This window comes from Crinia signifera, chromosome 3 (assembly GCF_055691185.1).
Source record: "Crinia signifera chromosome 3, ASM5569118v1, whole genome shotgun sequence".
In the NCBI taxonomy this organism is placed as follows: domain Eukaryota; kingdom Metazoa; phylum Chordata; class Amphibia; order Anura; family Myobatrachidae; genus Crinia; species Crinia signifera.
In genome coordinates, this window is record NC_139219.1 from 280,638,609 (window position 1) to 280,661,062 (window position 22,454).

Consider the following 22,454-nt stretch of genomic DNA (forward strand, 5'->3'; position numbering starts at 1 on the left):
ATGTAAAATGTGACAGTTGATGATACACAGTGTACTGGCTGGGTGACTTAAAACCTGAACTGTTAGGGGAACTGGAGAACTGAGGTTGGGAATCACTACCTAGGCTATTGCAGGGGTACCTCGGGTTGGTGGTCAAGGATCAAATCAAATTATTTATGGTCAAAGTGATAGGCAAATCCAGTGCTTTTGGCTGCAATAATAAACCTGGACAGTGAAAAGCACAACTGTACACCACCACGAAAAAAAACAAAAGACATTGGAAATAAAACTGTATTGGTACAGAATATTTTTTTCAGGTGTCAAGTATTTAGAGATACATCATTTATATTTCTTTCCTCTCTGTAGCCAAACTTAAGAATTGTGAGAGAGAGCATTCCGAAATCATAACTATGCATTTATATAATGTATGTTAGCTGTTAGGCTAAAGTATAGGGGGAAATTTACTAAAGGAAATTTGTAAAAAAAAAATAGGTGTATTTGTATCCAGAAATACACTTATTTTTGACATTTTCTATCCCAAAAATATGGCAATTCGTAGTCGTATTGATGTGCTATCAATACGAATACGAATTGCCGTATTTTCGGGATAGTAAATGTCAAAAATAAGTGTATTTCTGGATACAAATACACCTATTTTTTACAAATTTCTTTTAGTAAATTTCCCCCATAATGTCTATACCGTTAATAATACATATGATGCAAACAGTGCAAGTTTTAAGGTCTCCAAAAGCCACATGGTGACACCTAGAACATATGCACACTTGTCTGCTCTTCTGGTATGTCTGGGAGATTCCAGAGTTTCTTAGAGCTCTCCTGAACTTCCATGAGTGTAGATCAGCTTCTTGGAGTCGGGACGCTTCCACAGTCTGGGGGCTTTATGACACAATTTATGCTATATTATGTCCTTGTGGAAAATCACAGCATTATACAGGAGGAGTAGATCCATGATGGCTCAACCCACAATGGCCCTTATTCAGATCTGATCGCAGTACAAATTTGTTCTCAAAATGGGCAAAACCATATGCACTGCAGGTGAGGCAGATGTAACATGTGCTAAGTGAGTTAAATTTGATCAGATCTGAATAAGGGCCAGTGTCCATTTGGTTGTATCGGCCAGGGAGGAAATATTTTTAAAAGTCGGTAAGTATTAACTGTAATATTAACTTAGATATTCTGTGCACACCAAACATATTTTTGTTTAAAAATGCATAATCTGTACAAACAACTATTGAAAGCAATCTCTTCAGCACTTTTGCACAAAGATGGTCACCCAACAATGACCAACTTGTGCTTCTGTAAGATGCATTTTCTGATATAAACTGTTCACGCTTTCTGACTGGCGATTTGGTTATTTTACAGGTAGTGGCATAAGTCTTCCAAATCTGTTGTGTATCCGCACAACTGAAAAATGGTACTCATATTAGGACGCCGATTAAACAGAGAGGAGAGTGGAGTTCGTGAGTCTCCAGCCACAAAGCGTAAAGTCTTTGAGATGGACCAAAAGTTGATGGGCCATGAAGTGTTTGACTTCAACTCCGGGTCTTCCCACTCTGAAAGCATCCTGCAGGTCTTCAATGAATTCCGGGAGAGCCGCCTCTTTACCGATGTCATCATCTGTGTGGAGGGCAGAGAATTCCCTTGTCACAGAGCTATCCTCTCAGCCTGCAGCAGCTACTTCCGGGCCATGTTCTGCAATGACCACAGAGAAAGCAGGGAGATGTTGGTGGAGATCAACGGGATTTTTGCGGAAGCTATGGATTGCTTTTTGCAGTATGTTTACACCGGAAAAGTAAAGATTACCACGGAAAATGTCCAGTACCTCTTTGAAACGTCCAGCCTGTTTCAGATTAGTGTGCTGCGTGACGCATGCGCCAAATTTTTAGAAGAGCAGCTTGACCCCTGCAACTGCCTTGGAATCCAGCACTTTGCCGACACTCACTCCCTCAAGACCCTCTTCACCAAGTGTAAGACCTATGCACAGCAGGCTTTTGAAATTGTTGTCCAGCATGAAGAGTTTCTGGAGCTGGAAAAAGCTGAAGTCATTGATTACATCAGCAGTGATGATTTGGTTGTCAGCAAAGAGGAGCTGGTGTTCGAGGCTGTGATGCGATGGGTGTACCACCATGTCGATGTCAGGAGACCTATGTTACAGGAACTTTTGACACACGTTCGATTACCATTGCTCCATCCCAATTACTTTGTGCAGACTGTGGAGGTCGATCAGCTGATACAAAGCGCCTCAGACTGTTACCAGATACTTCACGAAGCCAGAAGATATCACATACTCGGAAATGAGATGATGTCATCACGGACCCGGCCACGGAGGTTTGAAACATTTAAATGTCCTATACATACTGTCATACCTTTCTCTTCTTCTAATGGGAACCCCTAAAATATGACATGTAGCAGAAATGTAGAAACTTTTTAAAGTGAAGGTTGTTTCTCTATAGTGCAGTGATGGCTAACCTTGACACTCCAGATGTTGTTGAACTACACATCCCAGCATGCCCTGCTACAGGTGTGCTATTTGGCCATGCTAAAACTGATGCAGGGCATGCTGGGATGTGTAGTTCAACAACAGCTAGGTTGTCAAGGTTAGCCATCACTGTTGTAGTGCATTGAAGGAGCTGCTGTGGTTCACAGATTCATTTGAAACGTGTGTGATGAATTCCTTCAACATCTTATCATTAAATATGGAAACAGTCTTATTGGTGTTATACAAAGTACATAGAGGATTGTATTCCACAAGCAAGAGTACATCAGTCACAGTGGTTTCATAGAAAATGTGTACCTGCTGAAGGCATTGCAGTATTCTAATAATAGAGGGGACACACAGTGAGATATGCTCTATTTTTCTATTCGATTTTGCTTATAGAAGCGAAATCGAATAGAAATCAAATGCTTTTTTTAGCATTCAATGCAGATTCAATCCCAATGTGTGCTCCCGTGTAGTGGGAATCGAATAGAAAAAAGTCTTGGCAGGCAAGACTACAGTATAGTGGAAATCTAATAGTAGATAGTGCAAATCTAAATGTGTTCACTGCAGCATTTGATTCGATTTCAATCTGCTGCCTGAAGGATCAGGAACACTGTGAGATCAAATTGAAAATGAATAGCAAATCGAATAGAAAATAGAATGGAAAATAGTGAAAATTGAAAAGTAGTACAAAAAACTTTAGTACAGGTCGAATAGGTCAAATCGAATAAAAAACCGGATCGAAAACTGAATCGTACCGTGTGTAGGCACGGAGTAGTCCTGTATGTGTTCATCCAAACAGAAACCTCTTGTCCTGTTTGATTCTGTTTGCAGTTTGGATATGTCAGCATCAGCCATAGAACTGACAATGTTTCTATGGTAACACTCCCTTCAGTACCTGTGTCACGCATTTCCCCCTCATTTCCTTAATTCCATAACCATTGCTATCCCAACACGTGCAATCCTTTTGCTTTCCCCTCATTTGTGGGATGTGGTTCATTTGGTCCACCATAGGAAGGTCGACCACTGAAGTTCGACAGGCCTATTGTCGACATGGGTCTAGGTCGACAGGGTCATTAGGTCGACACAAGCATTAGGTCAACAGTCAAAAGGTCGACATGGTTTTTTTTGTCCAGAATAACACCGTATTGGTGCACCGCGTTCCCTCGCTGCGCTCGGCACACTATTTTATTCTCCCTCCACGCCCTAGTGGATTGTGGGGCATGAAATACTGCCTGTCGGCACATGTCAGCTCACAAATAATACAGAAAAACCCATGTCAACCTTTTTGACTGTCGACCTCCCCCATGTCGGCATAATACCTGTGTCGACCTAATGACCCTGTCAACCTAGATCCTTGTTGTACTTTTTAGTGTGTCAACCTTATGTATGTCGACCGTCCTGTGTTCGCCCTAGTGACCATATACCCATGGGTGTTATTACAAGATTTAATTTGTCGGGACGTAATTCTTGTGGCTCCTGGCACAATTCAAAGACCATGACAGTACGCAGTTATGTCACATTGGCAATGAAAACATTAACAACCATATGGGGGAGCTGGATGTTGAACCCGGCATTACGACACGTTACTGATGTGATGCATTGTAACCTTCCTATCTTTATAACCGTAATCCTAGTGTTTTATGTGATACAGCCAACACCGCTACAACGCTTTACAGGTTCGTAATAGGTCGGCATGACGATTGTGTTATCACGCTGACTCCCTTCTGAGTGTCCACACCGTGACTGTCAGTAATCTGGGTACATCCTTTAAGCAACATATAGATACAGAAGAAGGTGCACACTGTGCTGGAAGGGGGTGTAATGTACATGGTGGGTAGCATGTAGGCTAACATCACAGATGGATGCAAATCATACTTATCTACTCTTTTTTGGGGGTAGTCCCCTTACCCTCGGAAGAGTAGGCAGATATCCTGCATCCCGGCTGCTTCCTAGTGGAGCAGGCAAGATAGAGAGATTATCATGTGAATCACAGCACCATATGCAGGGGGTGGGGCTAAGTGATTGCATCCTTTTTAGCCCCTCCCAGCAGACCCATGAATTAAGGTATCTTTCCTTTGGTGGGGATCAGGCGTAATTAAATGACCCACAAACCCACCCCCCAAAGTGTCCAGCAGTGTTCACTCTCTGGGCTTTTCCCAGAGAGGAGCCAACAAAAGTTGGCAAGTATCATGCAAATATGTCAAAGTTCTTCCAGCCAGACCCAGTACAGATTTATAATAAACTAGTAAGCCCACTCGAAGCAAAAGCTTCGAAAGCTAGTCTGCTACCTACTGTGTTTGTGCATGTGTGACAAAGAGATGTAGTTTCACTCTCTGCCAGCAGATGGTAGTGTTTCGGAGACTCACTGACACTAAACATATATATATATATATATATATATATATATATATATATATATATACTGTATATATATATACTGTATATAGATGATTCTATGGTTTGAGGATGCTCTAAATTCCATAAGTCTCTATTTCCCTCAGTCACATCTATTTCTGTATATTACCCATATATTTCTCTCCACACCTGTTTTAGCCTATAACTATAGTCCGTCACTGGTGCAGGTTGATAGATCTATAGGGGGGAATTTACTAAGATGGGAGTTCTATGTCACAAGGGACGTTGCTATGGGCAACCAATCAGAATGTACTTTTTATTTATTTAGCACCTTCTAGAAGATAATGGTATCTGAAATATAACTCCCATCTGAGTAAATTTCCCCCACCGTGTGTTATCCCTCCTGCACAATACAATAAATGGGGTATGTATTCTAATACACTGGTTTGATTTGAAGTTGCTGTTATCGCTGTTTCTATGTGTCTGCAGGTCTACCGGCTACTCTGAGGTGATTGTAGTAGTGGGAGGGTGTGAACGCGTTGGAGGCTTTAACCTTCCTTACACTGAGTGCTACGATCCAATGACTGGTGAATGGAAGTCACTGGCAAAGCTGCCGGAATTTACCAAGTCAGAATATGCTGTGTGCGCTCTAAGGAATGACATCCTTGTGTCAGGTAATCTATTGCTGCTCTCTGATTGGTTAATATGTTCAGGGCCGCCGAGTGGTATGCCGGGCCCAATCAATTATGGGGCGTGGTCTAATTGTGGGAGGCGTGGCTACCTCTCCAATAGGCCACTCCCTTAAACCGATTGCAGGGAGAGTGAAAAAACCTTAAAGTCGAGGGGGGAGTGTTATTATCTCCCCACCCCTTCAGCAGCAGCACAAACCTACAGCATGTGCTGTGCTCAAAGCGGACTCAGCATGAGCTCTCACGCTGTCTGTGAGACGATCATGCTGAGCCTGCTGTCAGCACACCACATGCTACAGGTGTGTGCTGCTGCCACCGCCCAGGAGGGATGGAGGGGGTTGGACCAGGGCCCACATCTGGCCCTTCCAGCAAGCCTGGGCCCGGTAATTAGTACCTGCTCCCCCCCTTACTCTCGACGGCCCTGAATATGTTAGGGTAGTAAAACCTTCATATTCCTCTAGGCCACATGTTCTCAAACTCGGTCCTCAGGACCCCACACAGTGCATGTTTTGCAAGTCTCCTCACAGAATCAAAAGTGAAATAATTAGCTCCATCTGTGGCTCTTTTCAAATGTGTCAGTGAGTAATGAATGCACCTGTACATCTGCTGGGTGACCTGGAAAACATGAACTGTGTGGGGTCCTGAGGACCGAGTTTAAGAACCACTGCTCTAGGCTTACCATGTGTAATGGTATTTGGCAGTACACTTTCCTAGTTAATCTTACAGAGAGATATTTTATAGCTTTCAATAGTACTACTTCTACATTTTATATTCTTACATCCGTTCCCTTTCTTGCAACTAGTAGAAGTTATTGTTCCCATTCAATTGAGCCCTGTATTTTCCCCCGTTAACAGAGCAACAATAGCTTCCGCAGACCTTGCAGCGCCCAAACTTACCTAGTGTCTCCAAGCCACCGTGGGGTCTGCGGAGCTATTGTTATGCCACTGGTACAAAGAGTATATTAATATATACATATTCTTTTACAGGAGGCAGAATCAACAGCCGTGATGTCTGGATTTATAATTCTCAGCTAAATATTTGGATCCGAGTTGCTTCATTGAACAAGGGGAGATGGCGCCATAAAATGGCTGTCTTACTGGGAAAGGTAAGTTTTGATAAAAGTCAAATATGTATTTGCTATTATATTTGTGGCTGCAGATTTTTCAAAGGATTTCCTTTGCTCCATTAAAGATAGGGAAAAAATGGGACTTCTGTGTCTATTTATCATTAGGACCCCATTTGTGGTGATAAAGCTTTCAGCTCCTCTTGACATGGGAACACTCAGCATTTTCATGGGGACACCCATGAATCAATGGGCATTCCCATGGGTGCTACCCCTCGCCGCCCCCCCAACGCCCCCCGACCGCACTGCTCCGTGCAAACGGGCCGGCGAATACTCAATTTGCCGCGCCCGCTTGCAAACGGAGCGTGCATACATGTGTATGTGCATGTGCAGTTCTAAACCATTGCTCCCCTTTGCAAACACACAGGGGAGCATATGGATTAGAATCAGGGCCTTTATGTAGTGCATGAGCATTACCAGGCCTGCAGAAACATATATACACCTGGTAAGAGAAGTATTTTTTGCAGCTGATGACTGTACTGTAAAGGTGGCCATACACAGGCAGATTTATCTTCAGATCTGGCTGGTTGGAACAAAAACCTGGTTATGGATGAGAGCAAATGACAGTTGACCATTTGCTTGGAAATGCTGGAAAACTGACAAACTAATGTGCTTTCTCCATTCCCTCACCATAGCTAAATAATTATTTGTCGTAAAATCAAATCTTGTCTCCATACCACAGTGTAGCACTAGGTGTGCTTGTGTGTCTGATCTGCACTAGGTGCCCATACACTAGTAAGATTTATCTTCAGATCTGACTGGTTGGAACAAAAACATGGTTATGGATGAGTGACAGTTGGTCAGTTTTCCAGCATTTCCAAGCAAATGATCAACTGTCATTTGCTCTCATCCATAACCATGTTTTTGTTCCAACCAGCCAGATCTGAAGATAAATCTGCGTGTGTATGGCCACCTCCAATCAGTCAATGCAACCACCTTCCTGGCCTACAAATCCATTTGCTGCCAGTAAGGTTGCATCCAGGTTGGCTTGTGATTTGCCAAAAGTGACTTCTGCATTGTGTGTTCCAGGTGTATGTGGTTGGCGGGTACGATGGCCAGCACAGGCTGAGCAGCGTTGAATGTTATGATTCATTTTCTAACCGATGGACGGATGTGGCTCCACTAAAGGAGGCCGTGAGCTCTCCTGCAGTTACAAGTTGTGTTGGGAAGCTGTTTGTGATTGGTGGAGGACCCGACGACAACACCTGCTCGGACAAGGTAATCAATAAGCTTTACATTCATACTTTAATAGTATATGATTACTACTAGTACAGTGGTTCCCAAACTTTCTTGAATCACGGTGCCATAGAGTATAAGTAGGTTTTCATAGCACCCCTAGACCAAAATATTTTGGTTGATAAATTGGAGGAAAAAAATGATTAAACGAAGTAAATTGTCCCTACCTGTCATCCTTAGGGTCAGTTATGTGGTGGTGTATAGTTGTGATTCTGAGGGGTAAATTTACTAAGATAGACGTTCTATTGAAGATATGATGCTTCCAATAGTAACCAATTATATTATCTTCTACCGGTGCTAAATAAAAAAGAAGTAGAATCAGTTTGTTGCTATGGGCAACATCCCATCCTCAATAGAACTCCCATCTTAGTAAATGTACCCCGGATAGTCCAGGTGTTACATAATTGGCAGCCACTGGTTTTGCCTATCACTTTGAATATAAATAATTTGATTAGTTATCAAAATGTAGCTGCAAAACCATCCTAGGCGTGGGAACGTTCTGAGGAGCACATTGTGACATATATAACAGGCCGATCCAATTAGCCAGGATCTCTTTGCAGCAAAGTCCCGCTATCCAAATTCATGGACATTGCATAAAATTCCAATAAAAAATAACACAACGCGAAATCTAATTTGATTGGCAATCTTGGCAATGTATGATTTATGTGAAGTGTATGAAAAAGCGAGGAATCATCCAGAACACCAAAATAGTATTAAATAAGATAGTAAGCATCTCTAAAGATATAGTCCGCGGCTGAGAAGTATAGGAGGCTGTAGGGTTGATAGAGCAAGCAGTATAGAAGAGAACCATTGGAGAAGTTGCCACTGGTATATTTGATAAAATTATAGATAAAAGTTGATTCTCTATTTCTTGATACATCAAACCCTATACTATTAAGGGTGGGCACACATAAGGCTGCTATTTATTTATTTAACAGTTTCTTATATAGCGCACACATATTCCGCAGCGATTTACAGAGAATGATATCGGCACACTTTGTCATATCGAAAAGAACAATTGATGCATGTCGCCTGGTTTGTACATCCAATTGCGTTCCCCTGCAGGTCGCATGCAATCTCTTCTGGTTGGTCGTGCTGCAAGGCCCACCCGGAAGATACCACCAACTGTGCTGATGGACCAGTGATCATTCCATTATTCATTAAACCTTCCTGGTGTGTACTGTCAATCTTGAATGGTCCAGGGCAAAGTTTAATCACCTCAAATACTGAACCTGCAACTATCTTATCTGCAAGTTAAAGAAATCCCCCCAAAACAAATAAAAAAACAACAACTTTTCCATGCTACAACACATTAACATACGGTACATATTATTTTTCCTCATTCAACATTATTGGTAACTTTAGAGTTGCAAACGAAAAGCTGCAATTGGTCACTTCCTAAGCCAATGGATGCCAAAGGATGCGTGCCCACAAGATCAAATGGCGGCTACCTGGCCCTGTAAATAAATTAGCAATAATCTATATATCTAAAAGGCTAACTATTCCTCACCTCTTTGAGATGAAGTACTGCCAGTGACCACTAGGGGCCACTCGAAGAACCAAATTACTCCTTTGTGTGCTAAAAGATATAACACAAAGTGAAAGCAAATTTTGTATGGACAATGATCTGTTTCAGACTTGCTCGATATAGAGAGGGAGCTGTGAAGACAGAGATTGAAGATAGCAGCAGCTAGGGACTGAGGATGGGGTAGAGAGTTTTGGGCTAAAAACTGTCACAGCTCAAAGTGAAAGTAGAAACTGTCACACCTTAAAGTGAAAGTACATTGCAGAAGCCATCATTTTGACAGGCTTTTAACTAGTAATGATCTAAAGCGAGTAAACGTGTAGCAACATAGACTTCTGTTTCTTTGTATAAACCTTGCTGTAACAAATTCTCTGCTCTGATACCCAGGTGCAGTGCTACGATCCGGACATAAATACATGGTTGCTGCGAGCATCCATCCCTATTGCGAAGCGGTGCATCACAGCTGTGTCCCTAAACAACCTTATCTATGTAGCCGGGGGGCTCACTAAGGCAATATACTGCTACGATCCTGTGGAGGATTACTGGATTCATGTGCAGAATACGTTCAGCAGACAGGTAACCAGACATGATAATAGTCTGGCATTGAAATAAATGATATTTAATGATAGCTCCACAAAAAAGCAGGTTTAATTTAATGAGATGAAAAAAAAATTACAATAATTACTTCTACTGCTTTCAGACCGCAAATGCAGGTTCACTTCGAAACAGTTCAGTTCCGGTGTGACACTGCATTTGCGCTCTGTTCAGATTGCATCTGCGAGTCGGCAATATTGTCAGATGGGGGCGCGGCAGAGCGTGGAAGTGTTATCGGGGGTGGGGTAGGAGGCAGCGCTTAGAGCTGGCTCAGCTCCAAGCGGTGTCTCCTCCATAGTGTGAACGGGTAACTGGTCCTCGACCCAATTAACCCTTTCACACTGCAAGGCAATGAACCGGTAAGAACCCTTACTTTTTACCCAGGTTGGTATTGCCGTGTTGCTACCGGTTAGCTGTTTTCGGTAACCCCTATCACATCTCTCCAATTGCCAGGTCGAACCGGCATGAACCCGGAAATTATGTGCAATGTGAAAGGGGCATTACTGTACCTTCCAACCTGCAATCACCCAATCGTCAGGGATCCCTGATGGCTAGAACAGATCCTCTCTGTAGTGTTCTCTCCTCTGCCCACTTGGCTTATTTGAAACCAATATATAGTGCTAAAAAGTGCTATACAATAGAAAATAAAATATAAAAGTAATACAATGAATATATGTTTAAACCCCTTTCGGGAATATATGGCAGTGGTGCTAGTGTCTGTGCCAATCCCGGTGATTTAGTCATGCGTCCATAGAACAGTCAGTAGGGGACGTCATCTACAGCAACTTGGCTTTTGAAAAACAAAAGGCAGAGCTGGATTAGAGCATAGCACATTGTGGGACTGTTAGATCCATCGGAGACTCCAAAGGAACTGAGTAATGGTATGATAAATTTAAGTGTTTATATTTTTTTATCTCAGTAAATGAAAATATGGTTTTGTGTGGAGCTATCTTATAATCCAATAACATCTAAAACCCAATCAAAGCATTTAAGTATTTTTTTTAAATTACAGATCCAAATACTTTTGATGTTGGCAAAATTCCTAGAACACTGACTTGGTTTTCTAAATATGTTTCTTTCATGGGAAGTGAAATTGAAAATATGTAGAGTAACTTATTGACTGTATACAAACTTTTTTTAAGTCGAATTGCATTGCTCGGGGGACACTGGAGCATGGGGTTGCAATGGGGACCACAGGAGCTGGCAATTAAACTGTAACTCCTCCGCTCTTCAACCCCTTCAGTGCGATTTAAGTGGCAGTGCCCTTTGGAGTGGATGCAGTTTGTACAACCCATTATCACCCCGGGACTAGCGCTCGCCCTCTCCCTGTTAGATTGTACTGTGATATAACGCAGTCTCTGAGGACTCGGCCATGTTTGGAGTTTCGCAGCGGCTTCCCCGACGTGACCAGGCATGGGTGATGGTGCCTGTGTGGGGAGGGAGGGGTGTACACTGCAGCTGTATGGAGAGTGGAAGCACAGAGTGGGGAGGGGGCTCAGTTTCACATGGCTGGTGTCCTCCCTGCTGGTTTGCTGCTGGCCTGTAGTGCGATCCTGGGAGCGGTGTGTGCCACTGGCCGCTGCCCTTACAGTACTGACCTGCACCAGGCTCCTTCCGCATCTCTGTCTGGTGGTGCCACACAGAGATAACGTTGCTCCTCTGTGACTTTCGGAACCAGTGGTGTTACAATGGGGGATCAGCGGCACACGAGAGTCCCCTGCCGAGGGGTGACACCAAAATGCCAGCTCCTACTCAGTGACAGGAGGTAGGTGCTGCACTGTAACATTACATGCAGCACCCTGCTCCTGGTCATGAGCTAAGAATCCGCTTGACACATATATATGAAATGGTCAATCACTATTGGTCAACAGTCAAAAGGTCGACGTGCATTAGGTTGACACACGCATGTTTTTTTTTTCATACTTCGCAGTCCCAGTGGGCACTCTTTAATCTTCCCAAAGTCCAAGTAGATGGTCAACCTCAAACCATGAAATACGGTTTGAGGTAACATGTTTAAAAAAGGGGCAGACTAGATGGGCCAAGTGGTTCTTATCTGCCGTCAAATTCTATGTTTCTATGGTAAAGCATGAAAAAATGTAAACAAATTTGATAAACTCATGTCGGCCGTTTCATGTGCCAACCTTTTCCATGTCAGCCTTTTACTTGTGCCGACCTTTTGTCAATATCGAACTTTTATGTCGAGCTGTTGACTGTCTAGCTAGATATTGTCTGTGAGTTGTCCGGGTCCCTTAGCTACTAAAACACTCTTATAATGGAGCAATAAATTAAATAAATGTCACAGGTGCCGGGTTTGGCCACTAGATGGAGCTAATGAATGCAGTTCTTAAACGGTGTCAGATCCCTGCTGGCTGCGTACCATGGGGCACACAGCTTCCAGACCTGCAGAGGTTTCCCTGTGAACGTTTTCTATTCCTCATAGAGGAACAGGGGCATTATTGTGGTGCAGGTGCCGTAACATACCCCTTCCCGGGGCTGCAGCGGCCTGGTATGTATCAGTGCGGTGCTGTTACATGGTACAGCCATATACTGGTGTGCATGCATTTGGTCCCCAATATTAAATAAGGCCACATTGCAGCTCCCCACTCTCGGGCCAGGGTGAAGTGGCATCCCAAAGTGGATAACTAGGGGCACCATTTAAACAGCATCTGGGTCACGGCTCTGTGTCTTTTGGAATCCACTGGCCAAGAGGCTTAAGGATTGTTTTATGTCTCACTTAATTGTCTCTACATCAGTTATCCGCCTTTTGCTGGACTCAGCACGATGGCCCAAGTCATTGAGTCTTGGGCTGTCAAGGCTCAGACTCCATAAATATTTTTGCTGATCTGGTAAAGCAGCTCCAGGGAGTGTTGGCGTATGTTTGTGAGGCCGTGCTAGATGGAGCTCAGGTGGTACCACTAGTCTTGGTTACGGCTGTCGCTAGTCAGTGGGCCCTTTGACTCCTCACTTGGAATGCGGGTTCTGAATCCAAATTCCTTGGAAGCTCTTCCTTTTTATTGGGGGGAGGGCGGTGTTCTTTTTGGGCCTGTATTGGATGCTTTTATTGCCAAGACACAGTGGAAATTGCTGTCTTCCTGCAGCTGGAGCCAAGTGGAGGGGTCCACACTTATGTACACACCATTAGAGTTGTGGTGGAATCAGAGCCATGACCTCAGTGCTGTGAGACAGTAACCATTACACCGCACGTACTTTATTTTCAGAGAATCACATCTGTGGACTGACCTTTGGATCACTATATAAGTAAATCATGTTGTCAACAGCACCAATAAAAATGATTGGTCATACTGTACAGTTGTCAATATTAATCAGAAAATTAAAAAAATAAAAGGAATGATCTGGTTGGCTCAGTTGCTTAACCCTTTGAGTGCCAAGTGAATTAGTCAAAATAGGTGTGAAAATTGCCAAGCAAACAATTGTATTCATCATAATGGCCTGCAATGTTTACCTTATATAGAAAATATAATAGGTTTTACACATTTTTTATTTGAATTTATATAACAAATGTGAGCGATGCTGGCATTTCTAGTGGATATTTTGCACATCTCTTACGGTGCCCATACACGGTGATCGCACACGTTATGGGCTGGATCGCATCGCAACGCACGCATTTTGCATGCTATGCGATCCGAGGGCAGTACAGAAAGTATGTACTGTGCAATGAGATGCCCGCGGGAGCGAGCATTGCATCGCACGGTGAAAACGCACCGTGTATGGTCAATACACAGAAATGTTGGCACTCAAAGGGTTAAAGCAGGGGTAGCCAACTCCAGTCCTCAAGAGCTACCAACAGTTCTCATTTTCCAGAGCATCTAGCTTGTGCACAGGTGCACTCATTACTGACGGACACATTTTAAGAGATCCACAGGTGGAGCTAATTACTTAATTTGTGATTCTATGTGGAAACCTGGAAAACACGCACTGTTGGTAGCTATCGATGACTGGAGTTGGCTACCCATGGGTCAAAGTAATCGTTATCTCACAAGCAGGAGTGTGATAGTTTAGGATTTACCCTGTGCTCTGGATTAGCCCAAATATTAAGGCCCTTATACACTTGTGCAAGGTATTGCATGATAGTATCGCATTGGATACCCTGGCAAGTGTCCCGGTAGCTCCCGGGCGGCTGGATCAGATGTGATATATCATATGCGGTCCTTTGCTTACAATATATCGCATTTGATCCCAGCCAAGGCTCTGAGTCTGATAGTGTAGCTCTTATGATCTAGGGGCCCCGATCCCATGCGCACAAGACTGTACATTGGAGTGGAGGTAAAATGCATGCAATTTGCCCATTTTCATCCGATTTATCGAAATCGGATGAAATCAAGTAAATTTGCATAAGTGTAGCACATTCGCTTTTGCTAAATCTATTGCCCCCTTTTTCCTACCCAAAGTTTCTATAAGTTTCTCTTGCATGTTACATTTAGATTTATGCAGCCCGTCACTGTGATGTCTCTAATTAACTCATGTCCTTCAGGTGGTAGGGGCTTCAGAACAGAACACGGTTGTCAAGGTGAGATTACTCACTGTGTAACCTGGTAGATCATATCGTCTAATAGCGGCGGTGCAAATATATTTCAGTTTATATAGTAATATACAGGTACAAGTGCTGTCATTTTAAAGTAAACTAATAGATACAGGGGGATTAAATGTACTCAGATAATATTATCTTCTAGCCTAAGAAAACAAGTTTATAATTTATTCTTATTATTTATAAGCTGTTTCTTATATACCACAGCAAATTCCTTTGTGCTTTTCAATTGGAAATAATATGGTGGTGGTGTTACAACCGTAGAATGGGAAAATAAATGCACAAATGAAACCGTTACCCCGTCCTTTGCTGGCCCCTAGGTACCCAAACATTTCCCTTCTTCTTCTTGCAGGAGAACTGCGGCATGTCCGTCTGCAATGGGAAAATCTTTATACTTGGTGGAAGAGGAGAGAACGGAGAGGCCACTGACACCATCTTGTGCTACGACCCGGCGACCAGCATCATAACCGGCGTAGCAGCCATGCCCCGGCCCGTTTCTTACCACGGATGTGTGACAATTCACAGATACAATGAAAAAGCCTTCAAAATGTGATCTGGAACGGCTGATGTGGACATGCTGCATGTACACATATAAGAGACACTGTCACATCCAGTAACTGGCCCTCAGTGCAGTAAGTGGTTATAGGGAATCTGCCATTAGGTCGTCTATGACGATGATCCTGCTGTCAGGGCTTGCAGCAAAAAAGGGACCAGATATACTCTTCTTGTTAGAAGCGTCTTCGGTTTGCAGGGCCTGTCCCTTTACTACGCAGAGAAATGTGCAAAGTTTATTTTGACGGAGGCAAGAACTATACAATTCCATATGGAGAACTTCATGCTCACCAATGTAGACTTCTAAACAAATTGGCACAATGTCGACAGAAATCCACGTTAAAATAATTCCTAATGGGTACTAACACGATGATAGATTCCCTCTACACCGCTGTAACCAATGCACATTTTTCTGCCTTTTTATTTTTACTTCAGGAAATCTGCCAAATCTATATTGCTTGGCCTATGCCTTATTATTTATCCCTGCGGGAAAAAGACTATTTGTATTATTTGTAAAAATACTTTTCTTTGTACTCTTTTTCTATGAATGCTGGTTGTGGAACTTGCGTGTATTTAACACATGAATGGCATGAGAGCATGATATCATCCTAGATACATGGGATTGATCATTGAAGCTGCACCTGGTCTCAGTGCAATTCTGTGCTTTTATGGAAACACGGCAGAAAAAAAAAACAATTCCTGCATTGATTCGTGCACTGGTTCTGAGCCTGATAACAGAAAAGGAGAGTACCGTAGCTCCATTGGTGGCACTGTCTGGGTAACATACTCTAAGGGTATACTGAGTTTACTAACTAGTGGGGCAACAAAGCTGCCAACCCTCATCAACGTAAAACCGCAATAGAACTAAGGGCCGATTCAGACCTGCTCTCTAGGCAGCGTATATTTGCACAGGAAAACCATGCTCTTTCAAACACACCTCCCCCCCCCCCCTGCACGCTAGCCTGCGAGCGGACGTGTGTGCTTACACTTACACTCGCATGCGGCCACACGGAGGAAGAATCATTCGATATACGCACACCATTGAATGATTTTTCCTTCCTTTGGTCTGTTCGCGTTCGCAGGTCTCTGCACTGCACTGAGTTATCAATGTCAATCAATACCCAGTGCAGCTGTGGAACGTTCTAGAGTACATGAGTAACCTTCACACTGTTACGTGATACTGTGAATGTTAGGGTATGACCGAATCACTGAACACGGATCACTGTCTTGTGTACTCCAGAATACAGTAACTGAGGAACATCTGACTGTAGATCTATAATGTACAGAACCACTTGTAGTGTGACATACATGGTGTGAGCTCTCCGACCTACTCAGTCCGCCGCTATGCCCCAAACATACTCAGGAAGCTCCCTTTTTATACATATACAGCATGTTACCCTCTATTTTATTTCCCACAGTGACATCTTCAGTAACGCAGCTTACTGTATGGGCCATTGCATTGAAGAGTCTTGATCTTTGTAACCAGCCAGATACAAAATTCATAAATGAAATCATTGCAGAATGCATATGTCTTTCGCTGTGTAGACATTATATTGTAGACTATGAATATTAAGCAGCATATGGTAAGAAACATCGTTGTGTCATTCTTACAACACCATGTAATGTACTTATGGTAATAAAAAAAAATATCCATCATTTAACTGGAATTAAGATAACAAAATATAATTCATATAATATGATGCCTATGTTCATTGGGAAGGTGCATAAAGGTCACGTGGGCCTGTGCCCTGGATGGGCCTGTGCCATTTACCTGCATAGAGTAATACAGTCCCTGGGATGAAGTTACCCTAGTTGATTAACAGGGAGCAGTGAGGTTTCTGTGTGGAGTACACAGGCCACTGAGAGGTTGCACACACACATAGGAGCCTAGAAGTGATCACATGACTCACTCTGACACTGATAATGATGTTTTGTCTAATGATGTCATCCAACCAATCTATCTAATGTAATGCGTACCATTTCCCAGGACTTAATCATGCCAACAGTACAGTATGTGCTCAAACTAATACGCATCCTGAAAGTGCACAATATCAAATCATATTCCTAATACATAATGTGTTTTTTTTTTTCATAACCATATTAAGTGTGTTTGTTTAGTACTAAGTTGATGCTTGTTACGAGTGTAGAACAAAGTCTTTTATTATACGTAGGTGAAGATGTTTTAATACAGTATGTTATGTGGCTTTCCTTCATGTTGCATTGTTAATCCTGCATATTTCCGGTGTTCCTGTGGGATTCATATATAATAAGATCCTTTTGAACGAATACTTTCTTCCCAACAGGCCATTAGTGCGTAACATAAATTTGTGGATCTGTTTACCACCAATGAGATTGTACATTACCTACTGTTTTTTTTTTTTACCATTTCAGGAGTGAATTGGTGTCCTCAATATGATCTCAAATTTGCCATCGTAGTAGCATTACTCATCACATTTATAGTTTTATCTCTGGGCAACATCTAACAATATACGGTATTACTAGCCTTTGAACATATATCTGGCATTGGAGAAAAGGTGCAGTGACATAATAATACTGATTCGTAATAACAGCTACACTGTGTCAGCGGACTCAGCAATGCCCACATTTGTCATATGGAATAAATTATATCCTACCATAGAGATGTATGTGGTACTCTGGATAGCAGGAACTGCTAAATAATCTGCCGAAAGGCTACATCCAGACCAAGGGTATTTTGTATAGAACTAGAGCGTTTTCACCCAAATGAAATGGTTCCATACACAAAGCTACTGACAAGAAAGACCCCACGATGTATTAATATCTGACATGTAAGGTGGGGTACAAATCAAATTGATGTGTTCCCAGCCAATCCAGCGGGCAACGAGGCCCTGCATTATGTCGTGCATACACATCTGCACAATGCAAGGGATGATGAAGCAGTGTAGGATGCCATGATACATTGGCAGCATGGCATTGTACAGGATATCTTATGGTTGGCCATGCGAAACAGCCAACCAAAAGATGTCACATGGGACATGCTGGAGCATTTAACTGAACGATCCGGCCGATATATCTCTCCAGTTAGTGTGTGTGTGCCCAACTTAAGACTTTTTTTTGCCTGTTTTATACATTTTTTGAGGAAAAAAGATTTCTGATGCCTCTAGAGGTGCAAAGGGATGCTTTTGTATGCATGTTGTTTTCAATGTACCTTCATATATACTGTAGGAGAATTCCGCATTAATAAAGGGATGTATACAAGCGTTAGAGGGATAATGGCACAGGGGTACCGGTACCTCCTGCCTCTAATGGAAATGTCAGGTTGCTGTAATCTCATTCTAATACCCAGTGCAGATGTTTGGAAGGAATAAGATGACACATACTGTATGTGCCAGTAACCGAGAGTGTGGTATTTCACAGTTATGGGGTCGTCCTCTGTGGTTTTTATACAATACTGTACAGTAACTTCATGAATTAACAACTGTATATTTTTTCCTTGAATATGTTGGAACTGTATTATAATATCCCTGCAAAAGTTCTGCAAAGGTAATGTGATGGTTATATCACTGTTATTGGGGTCTAATCGCAATAAAGATTTCAAAAGAATTTTTTTTTTATTATGTTTGTTCTTTTATTGGTGGTACGGAGTAGATGCTTTACTTGCATTATTATATATTAGACAGTACAGCTGGGTGCACACTGTGCAGATCCGTGTGCCAATCAGATACACACTCCGATCCTCGTACACACCGAGCCATTTATATTTAATGTGTACATTCTTCAATGGATTGAATAGGCCGGGTACAGTATCTTTCACTTTAAGCAGCTCTTCTGATGGGAAGTCTCGTTTTAACTGTTTGCAGGGGCATCCTACAGTGTTTATTGGATAATTCTCCTGCAAACACGCCTGTAGAATTATTGTGCTGATCAGGTAATATTGGGTTATTAGTACAAGAATGATATAGGTGTATCCAGCTTAAAAAGACAACAGGCTCACAATCACAATGGCCCTTATTCTGGTTGGTGCGGCCAGAGCCGCACACGGTGCTCTGGCCGCACAAACCAATCCCCGCCCACGAGACGGATCGCCACGGCCGTCCGTACACGGACGGCTGGCGATCCGCATAAAATGGTGGAGGCGTACGCCTCCACCATGGTGGGAGCTGCCCCCTGCATTCGATGGTCGTCGACCATCGAAGGCAGGTCCGCACGCCCCAGCAGCTCCCGCAAGCTGAGACCACACGGACAATCGTCCGTGTGCTAGCTTGTATGGGGGCTGAGAGCTGACATCCGGCGACGTCAGCTTTCCGCCCCCATGAGTTGCGTCATACCCTCATTACCATGCATACGCCCCGCGTTTGCATGGGAACGCCCATGAAACGCGGGGCGTACACATAGGGAAATGAGGGTATGAAGCCCCTCACGCCCCTATACGCCCCCTTTGCGGCGGACGAAATACGTCTGCGGCGAAGGGGGCTGCACATGCGCAGATTGACCTCTGCGCATGTGCAGAATAAAAACATCGGCGGTACGGCCGCACGCGGGCCGTACCGTCCGAATTAGAATAAGGGCCAATGTGTGTTGTACCCCGAACCCTGGGTGTGCCTACCCATGCTGGCACCTATATTAACCCTTTCAGTGATAACGTCGCTGTGAGTGATCCTAAAAATATCCACTAAGAATGTTATTTTAGCATAAACAAACACAAAAACAGCACACAAAGTCAAGGTTGAAGGTGCACAGATCAAACTCCCAATTAATAATACATATTGCAATTACATTTTGCATTTTTAGCGAGGTTCTTCGCATAGTTACGGCCATAAGTAACGGCTTGCCCACCGCGTTCAGGTGACCTCAATAGTCCGGCAAGTCCCTAACATTTTGGGGGGTACAAATCCAGGGCACAGGGTACCCCAAAATGAAGCAGCCGAGTGACCCCAGGGCAACATAAGAGTGAAGAAAATATATATATATATATAGTGAAACAAAGTGAGGATAGGTTAGTGAGAGAGGCTGCTAAAAATAACAGGGTTAAGTAAGTTAGAGGGGTACTTGTGTAGTTTGGCGGTGCCCATCGCATCGCATACCATAAGGCATACGATGGTATGTGATGCGACGCGATATCGCACGAAATTGTACAATGCCATACAATTTTAAAATTGTATGACATTGTATATGGCATACAATGCCATACAATGCGATGCGATTAAACATTGTATAAGCACCCTAATGGGTGCTTACAATGTTAAATGCACCCCCCCGCCACCCCCCCACTATAAACGTGAACCCGAAGCGTGGCGAGCGCAGCGAGCCAGCGAGGGGCGGCGGTACGCGTCCTCCGACCTTTTCATACCCCCACTATCCACGTCGGCGTGGAGTTGAGAATAGAAAGTGTGGCGAGCGCAGTGAGCCACCGAGCCCGAAGCGTGGCGAGGGGACGCGGATACCTGTGAAGGCCGCGAGGGGACGCCGATACATGTGAAGGTATCTGCGTGCGCTCGCCACGCTTCGGGCTCGGTGGCTCGCCACACTTTCTATTCTCAACTCCACGCCGACGTGGATTGGTCGGAGGACGCGTACCGCCGCCCCTCGCGGGCTCGCTACGCTCTCCACGCTTCGGGCGTGGGGGTGCATTTAACATTGTAAGCACCCATTACGGTGCTTAAAAGCACCCTTTAGGGTGCTTATACAATCTTTCATCGTATAGGGGGCAAAAATCGCATCGCATGCCATCGGGTTCATGGCATGCGATGCGATTAAAACACCGCGCAATGGAAATCGGGGGCGCCGCCAAAATACACAAGTACCGTTAGAGGTAACAAAATGAGAGATAAAGTGGTGAGAGGTAAAGTAATGAGAGGTGAAGGTGGAAAATGAGTTACGTTGAACCAAAACACATAATAGGGATGAAAGTGAATATGAAAATAAGTGTTAATCTGTGTTGCTCCTGAGGCCACACGGCCACAGCAGTCCAGGGGGCCCACAAACCAGAAATGCACCCCCTCATTTACAAAAACAGCTAAAGTTTTACTAACTTTACTAAAGGTAATAGATGGTGGGGTGGACCCAGGGTGGTGGTGGTTCACTGCACAGTACATAAGTTCCGTAGCATAAGCGGTGGCCGCAAAGAGGAGGAAGTACCATATCTGTAATATTGGGTGAGGTTTAATGCCGGCCGTGTTAAGCGGCAGTGCGAGCTGACTTTTTTTAAGGGGAATTAACTTACAAGGCATGGTTTTGCCTTGTAAGTTAATTCCCCTTTATAAAAAGTCAGAGTTCGGCGGACAGCTCGCACTGCGCTGAACTCGGGCGGCATTAAATCTCACCCATTGTATTTGTGCCTGCCTGCATGTTCATTTTAAATATATTTCACATATATTTGAGCCCCCTCACAGAAATAGTGGACAAGCCAACAGCAGGTCACATGACTAAGCGGCTGCTGGAGAGAGCAGCTGGGGGCTGGTGAGAATGGTTATGGCAGATGGAGAGTGCTCTTCTGTAACTGAAAAAGGCGGAAGGTCTTCAGGGAGGGGTAAACGAGACTCACCTGGATTGTTAAGGTGCTCTCCCATGGCTGGGGTGTGCAGTTGGAGGCCAACTCTCCTTCCCCCATCCCGGAGAGCTGTGAGAAGGACCTAGCCCCAAATGCGCAGATTGCATGAAGGACCTGGCCATTGCATGAAAACTGTAGTTAAATGATACACCCCTCATCTAGGCACCCACCTTAACAGCCTAGAACTAATGTCCTACATTACGGCGTCTGATTATGGAGCATGTAGTAACATTTTTTAACCTATCAACTGTTCGAGAGCCAGCGGTAACTCTGAAGGTTTATTACAGCAGCCTTACAGACCCTGCTATGTTTAGTTCAATACCTACTTCTATTTATTTATAATTTTTGTATATAACGCAGGATATTTCCTTGCGCTTTACAATTGGAAACAACAGTGATAAAACAAACTGGGTAGTAACAGACTGACATAGAGGTAGGAGGGCCCTGCTCGCAAGCTTACAATCTATAGAAATAATAGTAGGGATACAAAAGGATAGGGATGTCTATAGCATGTCAGTCCCACCAGATTGCAAGACAGTCCTGATGGGATGTAATTATTATTATTGTTTATTTATATATTTATATGGCGCCACAAGGGTTCTGCAGCGCCTGACAATACATAGATGAGCAAAGAACAATACAAGTAAGATTGTGATTTACAATACAAATTAGGACAAGTACATGGTAAATAAAAAAGACTGTTGCAAAAATGGACACTGATGCAATTATAACAGTGGCAGAGATATGTTCTAATAAAAGCACATGAGGAGAGAGGGCCCTGCTCGATAGAACTTACATTCTAAAGGTACTGGAGGTTATGTAGGGG

The 22,454-nt window shown here is 43.5% G+C and overlaps 1 protein-coding gene across 2 annotated transcripts in view; it reads left to right on the forward strand.

Annotated features, from left to right (window-relative positions):
• Positions 1-18,681, forward strand: part of KLHL24 (kelch like family member 24) — a 49,596-nt gene extending 30,915 nt beyond the window's left edge. Inside the window, exons 2-8 of one of the 2 annotated variants that reach the window (XM_083178257.1) lie at positions 1,360-2,325; positions 5,324-5,508; positions 6,510-6,628; positions 7,676-7,864; positions 9,795-9,983; positions 14,494-14,529; positions 14,900-18,681. In XM_083178257.1, the coding sequence (XP_083034383.1) occupies positions 1,409-2,325; positions 5,324-5,508; positions 6,510-6,628; positions 7,676-7,864; positions 9,795-9,983; positions 14,494-14,529; positions 14,900-15,100 (1,836 nt within the window). In that variant the 5' untranslated portion in view covers positions 1,360-1,408 and the 3' untranslated portion in view covers positions 15,101-18,681. The remainder of the gene's footprint in view (positions 1-1,359; positions 2,326-5,323; positions 5,509-6,509; positions 6,629-7,675; positions 7,865-9,794; positions 9,984-14,493; positions 14,530-14,899) is intronic. The other variant, XM_083178259.1, reaches the window with a different exon arrangement.
• The last annotated feature ends 3,773 nt before the right edge of the window (positions 18,682-22,454 follow it).